At 38.9% G+C, this 20,462-nt stretch overlaps 1 protein-coding gene across 4 annotated transcripts in view; it reads right to left on the reverse strand.

The window, feature by feature from the left end:
- Positions 1-20,462, reverse strand: part of Git (ARF GTPase-activating protein GIT1) — a 510,246-nt gene that overhangs the window by 120,847 nt on the left and 368,937 nt on the right. For all 4 annotated transcript variants that reach the window (XR_011017843.1, XM_067141653.2, XM_067141654.2 and 1 more), the window contains one exon: positions 7,027-7,293. Coding sequence is in view for 3 of the 4 variants with exons in the window: in XM_067141653.2 (XP_066997754.2) it covers positions 7,027-7,293 (267 nt within the window). In the remaining variant the exon portion in view is untranslated. The remainder of the gene's footprint in view (positions 1-7,026; positions 7,294-20,462) is intronic.

Below are 20,462 nucleotides of genomic sequence, written 5' to 3' on the forward strand. Positions count from 1 at the left end.
TCAACCCCTTTCGCAGTCCTTTCTATAACCCCCTTAAGTGAATTTTTGGAAAACAAAAAAAAAAAATGTGTTTCTTCACTTTTAAAGGAGATACCAAATACCAATTTTCACGTCTGTAATTTCCTCAGTTTTGGAGATACCAGTATCCAAATAAAAATTCAACCGCTTTTTTCAGTTGTTTTACCCCCTTAATTGTTTTTCCCCCAAAACAAAAAAATTCATGTTACTTTACTTTTTAAAAGTGATTACAAATACCAATTTTCATGTATGTAATATGTTAAGTTTTTGAGATATACAGTAGATATGCTCATTTTCCTCCCCTGCAAACCACGTGACCTTGCCGCAGTGGGGAGGCTTGCGTGTCCAAATGAAGCAGATAGCAGAGCCGCAGGTGCAACCATATCGGATGGGCGTCTGTCGAGAGACCAGACTAACGAATGGTTCATCAAAAGGGGAGTAGCAGCCTTTCAGAAGTTGCAAGGGTGGCAGTCTAGATGATTGCCTGATATGGCCTTGTAATAATACTTAACATGGCTTAGCTGTGTTGATACTGCTACACGGCTGAAAGCAACGGGAAACTACAGCCGTAACTAACTCCCAAGGACATGCAGCCCTCTCTGTATGAATGATGTACTGAAGATGGCTTCCTCCCGGGTAAAATATTCCGGAGGTAAAATAGTCCCTCATTCGGATCTTCGGGTGGGGCTACATGAGAGGGGGCGAACATCAGGTAGATGGATACTGACATTCTGCGAGTCGGAGCGTGGAATGTTAGAAGTTTGAATCGTTGTGGTAGGTTAGAGAATCTGAAAAGTTAGATGTAATTGGTATAAGTGAAGTACGTTGGCAGGAAGAACAGGATGTTTGGTCAGGCGACTACAGAATTATCAACATAAAATCGAACTGGAGAAATGCACGACTTGGCTTAATAATGAATAAGAAAATAGGGCAGCGGGTAAGCTACTACGATCAACATAGTGAAAGAATTTTTGTTGTCAAGATAGACACCAAACCAATGCCCACCACAATAGTGCAGGTCTATATGCCTACTAGTTTAGCAGATGATGAGGAAATCAAAAGAATATATGAAGAGATAGAAGATTTAATACAGTATGTAAAAGGTGACGAGAATCTAATTGTGATGGGTGACTGGAATGCAGTGGCAGGCCAAGGAAGAGAAGGTAATACTTGGTTCAAACACCACAAACAATGGCTGTATATGTGGATGAGACCTGGAGACACTGGGAGGTATCAAATAGACTTTTCATTGTGATTAGGCAGAAATTCAGAAACCAGGTGGTGGATTGCAAAACTTTCCCAGGAGCAGATATGGACTCTGACCACAACTTGTTGGTCATGAAGTGCTGTTTGAAGTTGAATAGGTTGAAGAAAGGAAGGAATGCAAGGATATGGGATCTAGACAAGTTGAAAGAAAAGAGTGTGAGGGTTTGTTTCAAGAAACACATTGCACAAGGACTAAATGAAACGGCTGAAGGAAACACAATAGATGAAGAATGGACAGTCATGAAAAATGAGGTCAGTAAGGCTGCTGAAGAAATGTTAGGAAGGAAGAAATGATCAACTAAGAATCAGTGGATAACTCAGGAGATACTAGACCTGATTGATGAACAACAAAAATACAAGAATGCAAGAAAGGAGGAGGGCAAAAAAGAATGCAGACAATTAAAGAATGAAGTGGACAGAAAGTGCAAGATAGCTAAAGAAGAATGGCTGAAGGAGAAGTGCAAGGATGTTGAAGGTTGTATGGTTCTAGGAAACGTAGATGCTGCATCCAGGAAAATCAAGGAAACCTTTGAGGAAATGAAGTCTAGGTGTATGAATATTAAGAGCTGATGGAAACCCACTACTAGGGAAAGAAGACAAAGCAGAAAAATGGCAAGAACATATCCAACAGCTGCATCAAAGTAAAGACGTAGATGATCTGGGTCTAGAACAAGAAGAGGCTATTGATGCTGATGAAATGGGAGACCCAATTTTGATGTCAGAATTTGACAGAGCTGTGAGAGACCTAAATAAGAACAAAGCCCCTGGAATTGATGAAATACCCTCTGACTTACTGATTTCCTTAGGAGAAACCAGCCCGGAAAGGTTATTCCATCTAGTGTGCAAGATGTATGAGACAAGAGATGTGCAATCTGATTTTCGGTAGAATGTTGTTATACCTATTCCCAAGAAAGCTGGTGCTGACAAGTATGAAAACTACTGCACCATTAGTTTAGTATCTCATGCCTGCAAAATTGTAACACGTATTATTTACAGAAGAATGGAAAGACAAGTTGAAGCTGAGTTGGGAGAAGATCAATTTGGCTTCACAAGAAATGTAATAATAATAATGTTATTTGTTTTACGTCCCACTAACTACTTTTTAAGGTCTTCGGAGATGCCGAGGTGCCGGAATTTAGTCCCACAGGAGTTCTTTTATGTGCCAGTAAATCTACTGACATGGGGCTGTCGTATTTGAGCACCTTCAAATACCACCAGACTGAGCCAGGATCGAACCTGCCAAGTTGGAGTTAGAAAGCCAGCGCCTTAACCGTCTGAGCCACTCAGCCCGGCTCAGAAGAAATGTAGGAACACGCGAAGTAATCCTGACTTTACCAGGATTGAATTAAGATGGACAAGCCCACGTACACTGCGTTCATAGATGTAGAACAGGCATTCCATAATGTTGATTGGATCAAGCTATTTGAGACTATGAAGGTGATCGGGATGATCAGATAATGAGAAAGAAGTATTTGAAGGTGCTCAAATACGACAGTGCCGTGTCGGTAGATTTACTGGCACGTAAAAGAACTCCTGCGGGACTAAATTCCGGCACCTCGGCGTCTCCGAAGACCGTAAAAGTAGTTAGTGGGACGTAAAGCAAATAGCATTATTATTATTAAAAATCAGTCTGCAGTGATAAGAATTCAGGGCTTTGAAAAAGAAGCAGCAATCCAGAAAGGAGTGAGGCAAGGCTGCAGTTTGTCTCCACTCCTTTTCAATGTTTACACAGAACAGACAGTAAAGGAAATCAAAATGAAATAGCGGATGGATTTTAGTGCCGAGTGTGTCCGAGGACATCTTCGGCTCGCCAGGGGCTGGTCTTAGATTTGACTCCCGTAGGCGACCTGCGCGTCGTGATGAGGATGATATGATGATGAAGACGACACATACACCCGGCCCCCGTGGCAGTGAAATTAACCAATGATGGTTAAAATTCCCGACCCTCCCTGGGAATTGAACCCAGGACCCCTGTGACCAAAGGCCAGTAAGCTAACCATTTAGCCAAGGAGCCGGACTAGGAAATCAAAGAAGAATTAGGAAAGGGAATCATTGTCCAAGGAGAGGAAATCAAAACCTTGAGATTTGCCAATGATATTGTTATTTTATCTTAAACTGCAAAAGATCTCAAGAAGTTACTGAATGATGTGAAATCTTGGGTAAGGACAAGATGAAAATAAATAAGTCCAAGACAAAAGTAATGGAGTACAGCTGAACAAAGGCAGGTGATGCAAGTAATATTACATTACGAAATTAAGTCTTAAAGGAAGTAGATGAATGTTGTTACTTGGGTAGTAAAATAACTAACAATGGCAGAAGTAAGGAGGACATAAAATGCAGACTAGCACAAGCAAGGAAGAGCTTTCAAAAGAAAAGAAATTTGCTCACATCAAACATTGATATAGGAATTAGGAAGATTTTTCTGAAGACTTTCATCTGGAGCGTGGCACTGCATGGAAGTGAAAAATGGATGATAACTAGCTCGGAAAGAAAGAGAATAGAAACTTTTGAAATGTGGCGTTATAGAAGAATACTGAAAGAGAGATGGATCGATCAAATCACAAATGATGAGATCCTGAATCTAATTGGTGAGAAGAGATCGATTTTGCTAAATTTGATGAGAAGAAGAGATAGAATGATAGGACACATCTTAAAACACCCAGGACTTGTTCAGTTGGCTTTTGAAGGAAGTGTAGGTGGTAAGAATGATAGGGGTAGACCAAGGTATGAATATGACAAGCAGATTGAAGCAGATGTAGAATGCAATAGTTACGTAGAAATGAAAAGGTTAACACAGGATACGCTAGCATGGAGAGCTGCATCAAACCAGTCTATAGACTGCTGACTCAAACAACATGCACATGTTAAAAATTCACCCCCTTTAACACTTCCCCTTAAGTGGGATTTCAGAAAACAATGCACACATGTTCCTTTACTTTTATAGAGGATTTTCCAAATACCAATTTTCATGTCTGTATCATATTACGTTTTTGAGGTATATTGCAGATATATTCATTTAAAAAATTCACCCCCATTGTCACTCTTGTTTACGCCCTCTTAAGTAGATTTTCCAAAAACAAAAAAATACGTGTTTCTTTACTTTTAAAGGAGATTCCAAATACCAATTTTATGACTTCAACATTTTCAGTTTTTGAGATTTATGTATCCTCATAAAAGGCATTCAACCCCTTTTTTCATCTTTTTTCACCCCCTTAAGAGGATTTTCTGAAAACAAAAAAATACATGTTTCCTTATTTTTAAAAGAGATTCCAAATACCAATGTTTACGTCTTTAAATTGTTAAGTTATTGAGATATAGATACACCCATTTTAAAAATTCACCCCCCCTTTTCAGCCCCTTAGCGATGGAATATCCAAAAATCATCCCTCCATGAGCACTTACATTGTAATATAAACATATCCTCAAAATTTAATTTCTTTATGTCCAGTAGTTTTGGCTGGCGATGATGAATCGGTCGGTCGGTCAAATGGACTGTATTGTGATTGACCTATCCAAGGCATTTGATAGGGTGGATCATGACTTTTTGCGGATGATGTTACACTGTATAAAGAAACAAATAACTTACAAGATTGTGAGCGACAGCAAAAAGACATCTACAATGTTGTGAGATGGCGAGATGATGATAAATGGGGTTAAAAGTCAGGTTGTGAGGTTTCACTAATAGAAGAAGTCCACTCAGTTTAAATGACTGCATTGATGGGGTGAAATCTCCTTGTCTTGTCTTCTTCTTCTTTTTTTTTCTAGTGGTTTACTCTTAACACTAACATACTGAAGGTGTTTGGCAATTGAAAGTTCCTTATGGAGATCACTGTGAGTACCTAGGTGTTAATATAAGGAAATATCTTCACTGGAGTAACCAGATAAATGGGATTGTAAATAAATGGTACAGATCTCTGCACAGGGTTATGAGGGTATTTAGGGATTGTAATAAGGATGTAAAGGAGAGGGCATATAAGTCTCTGGTAAAACCCCAACTAGACTATGGTTCTAGTGTACGGGACCCTCACCAGGATTGCTCGATTCGAGAACTGGAAAAAATTACAAGTTACTTACTAAATGGAAAAAATCCAAAGAAAAGCAGCTTGATTTGTTGTGGGCAATTTCTATTGCTATTTACTTACGTCGTACCAACACAGATATGTCTTATGGCGACGATGGGAAAGGAAAGGCCTGGGAGTGGGAAGGAAGCGGCCGTGGCCTACATTAAGGTACACCCCCAGCATTTGCCTAGTGTGAAAATGGGAAACCACGGAAAACCATCTTTAGGGCTGCTGACAGTGGGGTTCGAACCCACTATCTCCTAGATGCAAGCTCACAGCCGCGCGCCTGGGTGATTTCCAACAAAAGAGTAGCATTACAAAAATGTTGCAAAGTTTGAGCTGGGATGGCTTAGGAGAAAGGAGAAGAACTGCTCAACTAAGTGTTATGTTCCGAGCTGTCAGCAGAGAGATGGCATGGAATGAGATAAGTAGACAAATAAGTTTGAGTGGTATTTTTAAAAGTAGGAAAGATCACAATATGGAGATAACATAGGAATTCAAGAGAACAAATTGGGACAAGTATTTGTTTATAGGAAGAGGAGTTAGGGATTGGAATAATTTACCAAGGGAAAAATATTCAATGAACTTCCAAATTCTTTGCAATCATTTGAGAAAAGACAAGGTAATCAACGGACAGGGAATCTGCCACCTGGGCAACTGCCCTAAATGCAGGTCAGTGGTTATTGATTGATTCCTCCTCTTTGCAACTCTCTTGAGGATCTGACTGCTTGTCTTACCATACAATAGAATTTTTTTTAAAATTTTTTTTTATACTTTGTTTTACGTCACACCGACACAGATAGGTCTTAGGGCGACAATGGGATAGGAAAGGGCTAGGAGTGGGAAGGAAACGGCTGTGGCCTTAATTAAGGTACAGCCCCAGCATTTGGCTGGTGTGAAAATGGGGAAACCATTGAAAACCATTTTCAGGGCTGCTGACAGTGAGATTCGAAACCACTATCTCTTGGATGCAAGCTCACAACTGCGCATCCCAAACCACACGTCCAACTCGCCCAGTCTTTAAACATTTTTTTAACAATAGAAAGTCAATGTTGCATGGAATGTAATCCAAATAGCTTCCCTTCTACCACCACCCAAAATGCCTTTATATAACAGCTTCTTTCAGAAACTAATGGATTTTAGATACGTAAAGGGGCCCAAACATGTTACCTGACAACAGCCTAATTTTTCTAGAAGTACATGTAATTGACTTTATATGCAGGTAACAGAAATCAAGACTTTGACAGCAAAAGCATTTCGCATACACCTAGATTATCCTAGATTTGTACTTCAGTTGCTGAAAATGGTATAGTTCTTCAGTCTGCTGCTACCACCCAATAAGCAGTAATAATGGTGTTATGAACTTGGCATTCCAGTAGGAAGGTCAAAGAGAAGCGATTTTTGTATTTTGAAGCCTGCTGGAAAAACATCATCCCTGTAAATGTTCCCAAACTGTGAATTTGTAACTAGGCTTGGAGAGAACACAATCATAGTCTATGAGACAGGTAGTTTTTCCAGCATTTACCTCCATATTAAATGTTAAACTATGGCAAGGTATTTCAAGGATGAACAGCAATTGGATATTAAAGTACTTCTCAAATTATGGAAGAGAAAAAATTGTTGTACTTCAAACTGAATGCAATAACCCTTTCCACTAATTAGAGAAAACTTTTAATTTCACCTGAAATTTATCCCACTTTCCCATATTAGCTGCAACTGATGAACAATGAAGACTGCTTCCAGAACGATACAACAATCCTTCCCTTGGTTCGTACATAGATGCTGGTCGCTGACTTGATGACCTTGGTGATTTCACATCCAGCACAGGTTCATTCTCAGTTTCTGGATCATGGCCGTTAGGGACAGGCGAGGCAGAAGTGGGAAGTGCCAGTCCAGCATTCTGGATTACCCGACGAAGTTCACGATTCTCCAAAATAAGGTTATTAACCTGAAACATAGACAGAATATATGAGGAAAACATACTCCAGAAAGAAGTGAAGAGACAGTCAGATTTTAGAATCCAAAATGGAATTGAGGAATGAGCATATTTCACATAGCATCATATACATCATCTTTATTACAATTTCATTTATTATATTTCTTCCTTGCTTACTAGACAATAATAGACAAAATCCACTGTTTATCGTGTGAGTTCCTGTTTACATCATTCTTGAACCATGACCAACAGATGAGACAAAATTTTCATCTGTATTGTCCATTTACAGAAAAGCATAAATCGTGAGATCACGAGTCAATTATATTAGGTGAAAATATGTAAACAATTTCATTTATGACAATGACCTGATTGTAACGACAGACTGTCATATATAGATTTCAATTCCCGATAGAGAACTTGAAATATTTGCTCTGAATTAGTATATTCACAATTACAATATAATTGGTTCATTATTGGACATGATAAATTTTCCATCTAACTCATTCTTGGTTGCCAGCATTTCACCCCAGTGTGCCACTTCGGGCTCATCAGTTGGTAATTAGCAAACCTACCAAGACGCATGGCTAGTGCAAGTAGTGGAGACTAGTGCACAGGCCTCAGACAGTGCCAATGCATTATGAGAGACTTGGTCTCTTACAAAAACTGATCTCTGTTAGGCCATCAGATGATAATTTTAATTCCCACTACATGAACTCACCTCCTAGGGCATCAGATGATATAGATTTTGATTCATACTACATGAACTAATTATGCATATTGGCAGGTGTACTACCTACCAACTGACGAACCCAAATTGGCACATTGGGGCGAAATGCTGGCAACCAAGAATGAGTTAGTTGGAAAATTTATATTTCCAATAACGGTTGAATTATATTAGAATTATGACAGCCTGTGCTGAAAACTTGTAATACCTTGGAATTTGAAATGAAATGCTATTGCAAGTTAAGACAAGCAGCATTTTCACAACTAAAGTAATGTCAGTAGGGCAGAATCTAAAAGGATTATATGTCAGGCAAGCAATATGAAATTAGAACAGGCAGATCATTACCCGCATGATGGAGTAGTTAGAGAAATAGACTTAGGACCTAGAATAGCTAACACAGAGGGTTCAAAGTTGTGGCTGTGTTTCATTAGATGGAAGCAGATCCATGGATCAAAATTATTCTTGCATGCTCACTCCTTCAGCCAATTTTGCAGTAGGTAGATTTAAGATATAGATAAGACTGAGTGAACATACACCAAAGTATCAAGATCAATCATAGGTATGCACAGATGAGAAGAGAAGAACAACAGGATGAGATTCAATGAAGACAGATAACAGCTGAATTCTTTTTTCTTTTTTGCTAGTTTCTTTACGTTGCACCGACACAGGTCCTCCGGCGATGATTGGATAGGAAAGGGCTAGGAGTGGGAAGGAAGTGGCTGTGGCCTTAATTAAGGTATAGCCCCAGCATTTGCCTGGTGTGAAAATGGGAAACCATGGAAAACCATCTTCAGGGCTGCCGACAGTGGGGTTCGAACCCACTATCTCCCGAATACTGGATACCAGCCGCACTTAAGTGACTGCAGCTATCAAGCTCAGTATGGAAACTTTTTTTATTTTTTTGCTAGTTTCTTTACGGCACGCCGACACAGATAGGTCTTATGGTGACGATGGGACAGGAAAGGCCTAGGAATGGGAAGGAAGCGGCCGTGGCCTTAATTAAGGTACAGCCCCAGCATTTGCCTGGTGTGAAAATGGGAAACCACAGAAAACCATCTTCAGGGCTGCTGACAGTGGGGTTTGAACCTACTATCTCCCGAATACTGGATACTGGCCGCACTTAAGCGACTGCAGCTATCGAGCTTGGTGGAAACATTTTACTGCCAGCAGATTTCTTTTTCATTTCTTAATGTTGGTAGTACATATTGTCAAAAACGGCAGCTATAGAACCAACACTAGGACATTCTGGAGTGAAAAGAATGCGAGGCAACGAAAAAAATTAACCGAAGCTGAGGTGTTAAGTGCTTTGGAGAATAGTGAACATGAGTTTAGTGGTCATGAATCCGAGAACAATGACTGGTTTCTGGAGAATTCGGACAATGGGGATAGTGATGACAGCGTGGAAGGGGACCTCAGAAGTATGTTTAAACATATCATAGAGTCGGAAGATACTGGCGCTACTGATAATGAAGTCAATGAAGAACCAGCAGAAGCAGTAATAAATGAACCAGATAATGCTTGGAGTACGGAGCCATGTGACCAGCAACATTGTTCTTTCATAAAACAGGAAGGTTTGTACATTCACCTTGCTGGGAATACACCTATGGATTTCTTTCTGATAGTACAAGGGAGAAATCTAGGATATGTGCCTGGAAAACTGTAAGTATAGAAGAACTGTGTTTTTGGGAATTTCATTACATTACTTCCCAGGTTACAAGGTTACTGGAAGAAGGATCCACTGTTTCAAAATAAAGGAACTGCCATGAGTATGAGCAGAGATAGATTTTTGATCATCTTACATGCATTGCATTTTGCTAAATATCCAGAGCCAGGTCAACCCAAATCTAATGATCGCTTATATAAGATACGGGCAATCGTTAATTTTTTCAACATAAAAATGTCACAAGTTTATTACCATGGAAGAGAACTATCGTTAGATGAATCTATGGTACTTTGGTGGGGGAGATTGTCATTTAGACAATATACAAAAAACGAAAGGCATAAATATGGCATCAAATTGTACATGCTGAACAATCCGGATGATTTTGTAAACAAGTATGCTGTGTACACGGGGATGCTTGATGATATGGGGGGAAGGTCATGCTGAAAAGGTTGTTTTGCATTTGTTGGAGGAGAAGCTGAATGTAGGTCATCACATTTACCTGGACAATTATTACAATAGCTTTACATTAGCTAAAACTCTCTTGGATCTAAAAACGCATTGCACTGGCACACCGAGGTTGAGTAGAAGGAATACGCCAAATGAAGTTGTAATGGAAACTAGAGAGGTCCAACTATTCAATACCATATAATGTTATAAGAAAAATTATAACATTTTATTATATTATACTCGGTACCGGTTTCGATGCTGGTGTGCATCATCATCAGCCAAAAATAAGAAAAATATACATAGACAAGGTTACAATTAACAATGCATAAAGTATACACAAATTTTACAAAACTGGCAAGACCTAATTAAAAAACAAGATCCATAAACATTAACCTATGACTTAAACCTAAAAATAGCACCAACTGTCTTAAAACTTTGAATATACGTTCTCTTGATAAAAGTCCTCTGAATCTAAAAACATTAAACCATGAGCAAGCAGATTAAATGTTTTTAGATTCAGAGGACTTTTATCAAGAGGACGTATATTCAAAGTTTTACGACAGTTGGTGCTATTTTTAGGTTTAAGTCATAGGTTAATGTTTGTGGATCTTGTTTTTTAATTAGGTCTTGCCAGTTTTGTAAAATTTGTGTATACTTTATGCATTGTTAATTGTAACCTTGTCTATGTATATTTTTCTTATTTTTGGCTGATGATGATGCACACCAGCACCGAAACCGGTACCGAGTATAATAAAATGTTATAATTTTTCTTATAACATCATATGGTATTGAATAGGTGGACCTCTCTTGTTTCCATTAGATTCTTGGTTCAATACAGAATTAACATGAAGTTTTTAAACTTGAAATGAAGTTGTATCCACAAAACTCGAAAGAGGCACAACTATTGCTCAGTATTCTCAAGGTGTGATGATCAGAAAGTGGAAAGAAGGAAGAGTTGTTAGTTATATGTCCACTGCAATTATGAATACAATTGTGGAAGAACCAAATAAACACCAGGTAATGAAGTCAAAACCATTGCCAACTGTTAAATACAATCTTTACATGTCTGGGACTGATAGGCAGGACCAGATGTTATCATATTATCTATGTGAATGAAAGATAATTCGTTGGTCTAAGAAGCTATTCTTTCACATAACTGAAATGATACTTTCAATTCTCATTGGCTGTATGATAAATACCCGGGAAGTAAAATGCCTCTCTTTCAGTACTGAGTAACAGTGATAAAATGCACATTGTAGAAAAGCGGAAAGCAACTGAGGGAAAAAAACGGGTCATGAGGGAGAGGTGAAAAAAGTGTGCTGAAGGAGGGAAGCAAACTGATATAACCTATGAGTGTAAAAACTGTCCAATGCATCCTGGATTCTGTCTGAACTGCTGTACCATTACACACAATTAGAATCTGTACGGAAGACTGTTTTATTCTTTGCCAAAAAAGCACATTATGTTTGGTTTTTCTTTCTTCATTTTATTGTGAATAAAGTTACATAGTCAGGAGTATTGTTGAGTAATGCTGGCGATGTGAATAGCAATGTCTGAAATAACAGCATGACGCTTATATGCGTCGGACAGCATGCATAGATTACCACGATACCAGTGCGACTGATGTTTACTGACGCTTATAGGCGTTCTTGCATTTTAAGGACCCCCTGGTGTTAAGATATCGTTAGGAGTCAATATTTAGTAATTACAGAATACTTGATGATGATGTTGTTTAAAGGGACCTAACATCTAGGTCATCGGCCCTACAGAACTCTAAGATAATATAATTTCAGCTCCTGGGTGATGCAATGGCCTAAATGAATAGCACCAAACGTGTTAAGATAGACTGATCAACTCGGCCAGGGAACATAAATGCAAAAGGAGTTTGAGGAAACAATGGTTAGTCTCCATACTTCATTATTTCAAGAGAAGAGTCACAGAAGTACAGTATAAGTAACATAAGTAACATTCTTGAATATAAGGAAACGTTTCAGGAGATATTACTTCATTTGCTGAAATCTACATACCGAACACAGAAAAGAATAACAGACTATCATAGAAATGTATGGGTGCATGTAGACAATAAGAAAGAAGACTGTTATAGCAAGCAGTGTTCCAGTTTTCAAATTTTAATATATGTACAGAAATTTAAGGAACATTTAGTAATTAGCCCCATTGATGTTAATGTGCACTCTCAGATGGGATTAATTACTGAGTCACTAACTAAAAATATATATATTAGAGTGTATCAAAAGGTCAATAAAAAAAATACACTATTGACTTACTGACGGTTGGAAAGTTTCAGTATTTTCCCAGAAGACAGTATCAGTAGCAATAGACAGTATGTATCAGACAACTAATCAAGAGTAAAGTACCAATTGCTTTGTGTTTTTCTTCTCTTTTCTTACAGTGTGTTTTACATCAAACCGACACATCTAGTTCTGTGCTTTTATACCTGATGGATATGTCTGGAAATTTATTCTTCTAGACTAATATAACAATACTTCTCAAACCACTTAGAAACAGGACATAATTACGTAGATACAAGTACATATTATAGCAGAGATGCTCATGCTGGGCATTTCGTCCCGCGGGTGCACAGCACTGTAAGTGGGGAGGCAGGTAGGTGACGGACATATGCTATTCCAACACAGTGACGTGGTTACATCACAGGTTCTGGAGTTTGGGCGAAGTTCTCCCTGTCACTCTCAATCACTGTGGCGATACCTGAGTATGAAATGGAGGCAGAAAATAATGAAAGAAAGAGGGCAGAAAACCAAGCCACTTTCAATTTACGTTGTGAAAAATAAGTTATGTTCATTGCAGTTTATATATTTTGACTGGGATACAATAAAGAGTTAGGCCTACAACCTCATATTTTTGTAATGAACTAAAATTTTCACTATTAAATTTTGAGAGGTGCTTTAGAAACATTTCTAATATAATACGGAGTTAACGGGTTAAGCTGTGGCTTGTGGTTAGGTTTAAATTATCTGATAAACTCACCAACAATCCAATCATGCTTACTGGGAATAAAATCAGTTAGGTTATTTATTTGAAGGCACACTGTATATACAGGGTGAAGCGAAATTTGTGCACTCGGGCGTCGCAGTGTGCTCCTCACATACCAACAATAAAAAAATGTCTGTCACAAAAGTTTGTCCTGCGAGTATATCAGGCAGAAAAAGGACGTTGAAGAGTGGCAATCTGGCAACACTGTAACCACATGTATGGTAAGTACCTCTGTCAGCAAATATTATCCGTGCCGTACAGTTGTTGCAGTGGATCGAGTTTTGGGTTGGCATGCAGGAGGTCGAGGGTTCGATCCTAGATTGAGGCGCAAATGCTGTAATACAATAAGGCAGCGTACCTTAGGTCACATGTATCCTACATTTACAACATTTTGTAACACTGAACACAACAAATACTTTGCTAAGCCTACTGGTAACGTGAGGCCCTAATGAAATGTAATGGACCTGAACGAGCCAAGAAAAATAGTTGGTACTAATCTATGAGACCATTGGAGGAGGGTACAAAGAAAACAGGTTTCGCATCTAAAATATGAAGTGGTGCGAATGAATTCAGGCCCACGACGTGGAAAGGGCGTCTTTCAAAGCTGACCAATGAAAATGATTGTTCGTCCATTTCTAGGATCGTAGTATGTAAGTGCAAATGGTGTTTAGAGGACTCGCTGCAATCGCTGTTGACGATTAAGATGCCAGATACCATACCACCTGGACTACATTTACGTAAAAAATATACGCTTCAACCCAGGATTGACCCCTCGACCTCCTGCATGCAAATCCAAAACTCTATCCACTGCACCAACTGTACAGCACGATTAACATGTGCTGACAGAGGTAGTTACCCTACATCTGGTTACAGTGTTGCCAAACTGCCACTCTTCAACGTTCTTTTTCTGCCTGATATACTTGCAGGACCAATTTTTGTGAGAGACATTTTTTTATTGCTGGCATGTGAGGAGTCGCGCTGCGACGCCCGAGTGCGCAAATTTCTCTTTACTCTGTATATTTGGTACATACATTTACATTGTTGTTGTACTTTAATAATCTTGGACAGAAAACATTATGTCCTCACTCGTGATGTAACTCTCTCGCCATTCAGAGACTATCATCAAACGCCTGATAAGTTTTAAATACTATTTCCAGAAATTCAGTGAACAGGGAAGTCACACAATACTACACCACCTTGCAAAATCAAGCAGTAAACTTGTTGACTTATGTAAATATATTACTTTTTGCAGAATGAGTAATAGGAATTTTACTTTTTTAAATGGAAATACTGTTATTCCCATCCAAGAAATTCTTGTAACTTGTACGCTTAAACCCTTTACTTTTGCAAATTGAAACACTTTTTTTTTTTTTTTTTTTTTTTTTACGTCGCACCGACACAGATAGGCTTTATGGCGGCTAGGGGACAGGAAAAGGCTAGGCGTGGGAAGGAGGCAGCCTTGGCCTTAATTAAGGTACAGCCCCAGCATTGCCTAGTGTGAAAATGGAAAAACCACGGAAAACCATCTTCAGGGCTGCCGACAGTGGGGTTCGAACCCACTATCTCCCGAATACTGGATACTGACCGCACTTAAGCGACTGCAGCTATCAAGCTCGGTAACACGAAAATTATAACATGCCAGTATTCTTTGAATGTATAAATGCAAGAAAATGAAACTGACTGCTTATATCAAGCGCAGTATAAATAAAATCGGAATATCTTGAAAAGGTCTGTTTTTTTGCAATTATAGTGTTCTTTCCTTTTTAAATCTTGTACCCCAGTCAGCATTTCATTGAGTGGTGGAGGAGAGCTTCGTAATCACAATTGAATGTCACTGTTTCTTCCCTGCAAAGTGTGTTTGCTATCCTGCTTCACTGTGCCATATGCTTGCTACGTAAGCCACCCACATTTACATTGGGCCAGCCCAGCTGCACTGGGCTAGCCTCAATGGCCGCCCAGCTGAGCACCTCTACATAACAGGTTTAAAAATTGAACTAGAGACCTTTCTGTTAGCAACCTATTGCCCAAACTGCCCGTGCACAAAGCACAGCTGTGGATGTGTAGTCTCTACTTAACAGATAATCTTGAAATTTCTGATTCATAACTGATGAGATGTATTATTATAATAATAATCATTGTTGTTAATATTAAAGAATATTTAATTAGTATTCATATTATTAACATTTGGTGGAGTAGAAATAAGTGAAAAAGTGCCGTGAGGTGGAACTAATCACAACAAAAATGATTCTTGTTGTCAATGGTAGGTAACTTGCTCTTAATCAACATACTAAAAATATACATCCGCACTGTCATGCAAAATGAGATTTTTTGGCCTCCGTCTTGAAAAACAAAAAATTGAGAGAAATCATAAAAAATCACATGTGGTACCAAATTACAGGAAATTTCATACTAAAAAGGCATATGATATTGGTTTTCAAAAGTCAAAGGAAATAACAAAAAGGTGGCCAAAAAACTAAGCCTTTGCAGTACTGTATTGAAAAGCATATATTTTTTTTTTAACACACACATTTAAAACCTATGTTTTACTTTAACTTTGCTCACAATTTCTAAAGAAATGTTATATTAAAAAATGATTATATGATTAATTTCACACTTAAAAATCTACAATTTGAAGAAGTTACACAATAAATGGGTTTATTTCATCAAAATTAAATCACTTCTTGATCTAAATCAAAACTGTCTCCTGTGTTTGTACAGTCCTTTCCACAACAGTTTTTACAAACTACAGAACATGGAAGTCCATATCGTCAATGTGTACATTTCATGGTGTTATATGGTTCAACTGAAGGGATGCACGCAAAAATGGGCTAACAATAATTTTTCTTAAATTGGAGAAAAAAATTCTCACTGATGGAAAAAAATACATTTGTTTGCTTTCATTTGAAAGAAGTAGCTTTATTTTTTAACAATGGCAAACAACTTTAACCATTTTATTGATAACCACAACAAGGGTGGAACAAATTATGTTCAGATGCAGCCACTTAATCATAATCCAGCCCATTGAAGAAAGGTTCCTCAAATGATAGCTGGTTGTCGTCATGTGGTAGGTTCCAGGGAATTTGAAATAAGGTACTATCCCGGCGTTCGTCTGGAGGGAATGCAAAAAAAAAACTAGGGTAAAACCAAACTCAGGATAGCTGCTGTTAGCACCGGCATTCGGAACTCTGATCTCAGAACGTCGCAGCTCCTCATTCCTGTCATGGAGGACGAGTGAATATGCTGAGCCATGGAGAACGGAACACAAAATATTGGGCTAGAACATGAAAACAGAAAATGCATCTACCATTTTTCAGCAATAGTATTAACTTTCGCACACATTTACAGTCTCCACCAATGCTTTCCTTTTCCCTCAGTTCACCTATGTACATAATGTAAGAATCACCACTAACCCTTTTCTTTTGTGTTTTCCCTTTCTCTGTTTCTGACATTCTTTTTAAATTTTCTGTAATTTACATTTATAGAACTCTTATTATTTTTACATAAATTATCATTACTTTGAAAAGCAGAAGCCATCTTTACTTGGTTTGTAAACAGACAATGTCAGTAAGAAACAATAAATGTCAATATAACACTTCATAATTGACATTAATAAACGTATCGTCTAGCCAACTTGAGATAGCATATTTTATGCCCATTTTGAAACTTCTAACCAACAGTAATTATTTCATATTCGATAAGGTAATATACAAACAGGACGGGCTAACCATGGATTCACCGGCATCTGGCATTTCAGCCAACATACATCTAGATTTCTTAGAGTACACAAAAATAGAAAAAGACAAGAAATTTAACACCATAAGCTTATGGTCTAGATTTGTAGATGATACGTTTATTTATTATTTATTTGGCGTATGATGAATAATGACAACCTATAAACTATTTACACAACCAGTGAAAGATGAGTACAAAGTAAATACAAATTATCATATCTATACAGTCAAAGAAAGCAATTTACAAAGTTTGAAAATACAAGAAGAAAACACAATATATTTACATCACTATCCACCTATCAACTCTGACAGTTCATATATACACACTGAGTGCGAGTGATGTACATGTCACTAAATGTGAATGTCCAAACCCGCCACCCACTTCACTGCTTCGGGTGTTGCTGTGTTGAGGTCTTCCATGGTGCCAGTGAAAGCACGGAGTGGACATTCCTGCACTACATGTTTCATTGTTTGTCGAACCTCCCCACAATCACAGTATGGAGAAACTGACCAGCCCCAGGTGTGTAAAGTAGATGCTGTTCTACCTACTCCACATCTCATGCGGTTTAGTCTACTCCAGGTGCAATGTGGCAGATCAAAGCCTGCCAGCTTTGTGGATGGGTTATCAATATCCACTATTGCCCGAGCTGGGGATAAAGACCACTCTGTTAACCATTTAGAGGTGGGGTTGAATTCACTAGATGTTATCTTCACGGCTGTCTTCCAAGCAGGCTGGCGAGACTTCAGGCGTGTGCATTTCTGTCTGATATCCTCATGAACAGGTAAACGTTCATTCTTTAGCATTCTGGTCCATAGCTGAAAAAGGGCCTTCTGTCTCCTGATATGTGGAGGTAGTATATTGCTGAGAACCGGTAACCATTGGGTCGGTGTAGCACGAAGTGTACCAGTTATGATTCGCATGGTTTGACGAAGTTGTGAATCTACTAGCTGTGTGTGAGCACTGTTAAGCCAGACACCAGAGCAGTATTCTGCTGCAGAATAGACTAAGGCCAGAGATGTTGTCCTTAATGTGTTTCCATCTGCTCCCCAGGAAGTTCCAGCCAATCGTTGGAGAATGTTATTACGACTTTTTACTTTGTTGGCGGTTTTCTGCAGATGATTTTTGTACGTAAGAGACCTGTCCAATGTTACTCCTAAGTAACTGGGATTGGCACAATATTGTAGTTCATGGCCCTTGAAGAATACCCTTGGATGGTGGTTTGCTTCTGCGTTGTTCAGATGGAATGTAGATGTCACTGTTTTCTGTGGATTGGGATGAAGGTACCATCTTTGAAAGTAGTCATCCAACAGTTCAAGGTCTCGGTTAAGAACTATTTCAGCTTCTGCGAAGTTGGGTCGTTGAATTGTAAGGCAAATATCGTCCGCATATATGAACTTTCGGGACACTGTTTCAGGCAGGTCGTGGATGTATAAGTTGAAGAGAGTAGGAGATAGAACCGACCCTTGAGGCAGACCATTGTTGACTTTGTGGAATTTGCTTCTGTTGTGTTCTGAGTGAACTTGAAATAGTCGGTTGCTTAACATTCTGTCAATTAGTGTAGTAATTTTTAAGCAAGGAACAGCTTTAATCAGTTTAAGCATAAGACCTTCCCTCCAGACTGTGTCATATGCAGCTGTAAGATCTAAGAAGACAGAGACGCTTTTCAATTTCTTCTCAAAACCAACCTCCAGATATGTGGTCAAGGACAGTACTTGGTCACTGCAGTCACGACTGGGTCGAAATCCTGCTTGTTCAACTGGAAGGAATGCTTCGATGGCTGGTACTATTCGGTTTAGTATCAGTCTTTCTAATAACTTGTAGGTGACGCAGAGTAGAGCTATAGGTCGATAGCTTTGTGGGAGAGTTGGATCCTTTCCTGGTTTCAGAAGGGCAATAATTTTTGACTTCTTGAAGATTGGGGGAAGTCTTCCTGACTGAAGTATGGAGCTGAAGAATGCAGCAAGCCATCTTCTTGTAGCTGGACCACAGTTTTTTAGTAGTTCTGGGTAGATTCCATCTAGTCCTGCAGCTTTGCCATTTCGGAGTGATTTTAATCCCTCATCGACCTCTTGTGATGTGAAAGGTTGTGAATAGGTTGCGTTCGGTTGTGTTTCTCGTTTTGCCTGTTTAAGCTCAGTTTTAACCCATTTCGTGGTCAGTTTATTCCTTGTTGTTTTAGAGGTGGAAACGAGGTGATTTGCTATTGCTTCTACCTTGATTGGGGAATGTTGCTTTGGTGGTATGGATGTGGAATCTAATTTCCGAATAAGTGACCATGCTTTTCTGCTGGAATGGGTGAAATTCATGTCTTTTACAGTCTTCACCCACTTCTCTTTTCTAGCAAGATCAAGTGATTGTAGTAGATCTGTTGCCTTCTCGTGACTGCTATTTTCTTCGAATTCCTTACACAGTCTGCTGGACTCTTCACTCCATCCCGGTATATAGTCTTTACGGAATCCTCTAGGAATATAGGTTTTTGCTGCTGATTTTATTAAGCCAACAAACCTCATGTAGTTCTCTGGGACAGGTTTAATCCATCTGATGTTGGCATCAGTAGACTTGGCATAAGCAACCCAGTCTGCTTTCTGAAAGTTCCAGCGAGGTCTGGGTGTAGATTGTATAACTGGGATCTGAATTCCTATTTGGTAGATTATGGGTCTGTGCTGGCTGTGTGGGAAGTTATTGAGCACTTGTCTCCTAACACGGCAAGATGGTAACATAAAAATGTGCGAGACAAAACAAAGGTCTGGTGTGTAGTCACATTTCCAACGGCCAGAGTGAAACGTTCCCTTATCTTTGGGGTCGTATATCAGTGCAAGGTTGTTTACTTCTGCCCATTCTGAGACCTTAGTTCCATTTTCATCATCTCGCTTATAGCCCCAAGATGTATGGTGGCTGTTGAAATCTCCAAGGATGATGTTATTATGAGAGGGTATTATGGGAATGGGATCAGGCCATATTTCATTGGGTGGCTTGTAAATATTCGTTACCATGATGTCTTCTATTTGTACTGAGGTGGAGAAATAGGTTGGATGATCGCTTACTGGTAGGGTACTGTAGTTGCAAATGTTATTTCTAATGTAAGTAGCAATTCCGTATTGAGCATGGTCATGAGCTGCTATCATTTTAAATCCTGGTATCTTTCCCCTTGCCAATAACTGTTCAGTGTTCTCTGTATGTGTTTCCTGTAGTACAACAATGTCAACTGAGTGCTTCTGTAAAATGCTTGATAAATACTCACTCTTGGCTCTACTAATGCCTTCGATGTTAAACTGGCAGATGGTGATCTGTGGGCCGATCTTCCGTGTATGAAATTCATAGTCCTTGGAAGGACTGTTCGACGAATATAGGTTATCATGACCGAGAGGTCGTTTATGACAGTTCGGTCTCATCTTGATCGTTTATTATCATGGACCAACGTATTACTGATGCATCTACTACTCTTGCACACCTCAATAATATCGATATAGACATTAAGTTCACAATAGAGTCTGAAAGCAATAAGGCTCTCAACTTTTTAGATTTAACTATCACTAGGCTCCCATTTTTTTTAAAAATACAAAGTCTATAGGAAACCAATGCACACAGCTATAACCATCAAGC

This window comes from Anabrus simplex, chromosome 2, assembly GCF_040414725.1.
Source record: "Anabrus simplex isolate iqAnaSimp1 chromosome 2, ASM4041472v1, whole genome shotgun sequence".
NCBI classification, from domain to species: domain Eukaryota; kingdom Metazoa; phylum Arthropoda; class Insecta; order Orthoptera; family Tettigoniidae; genus Anabrus; species Anabrus simplex.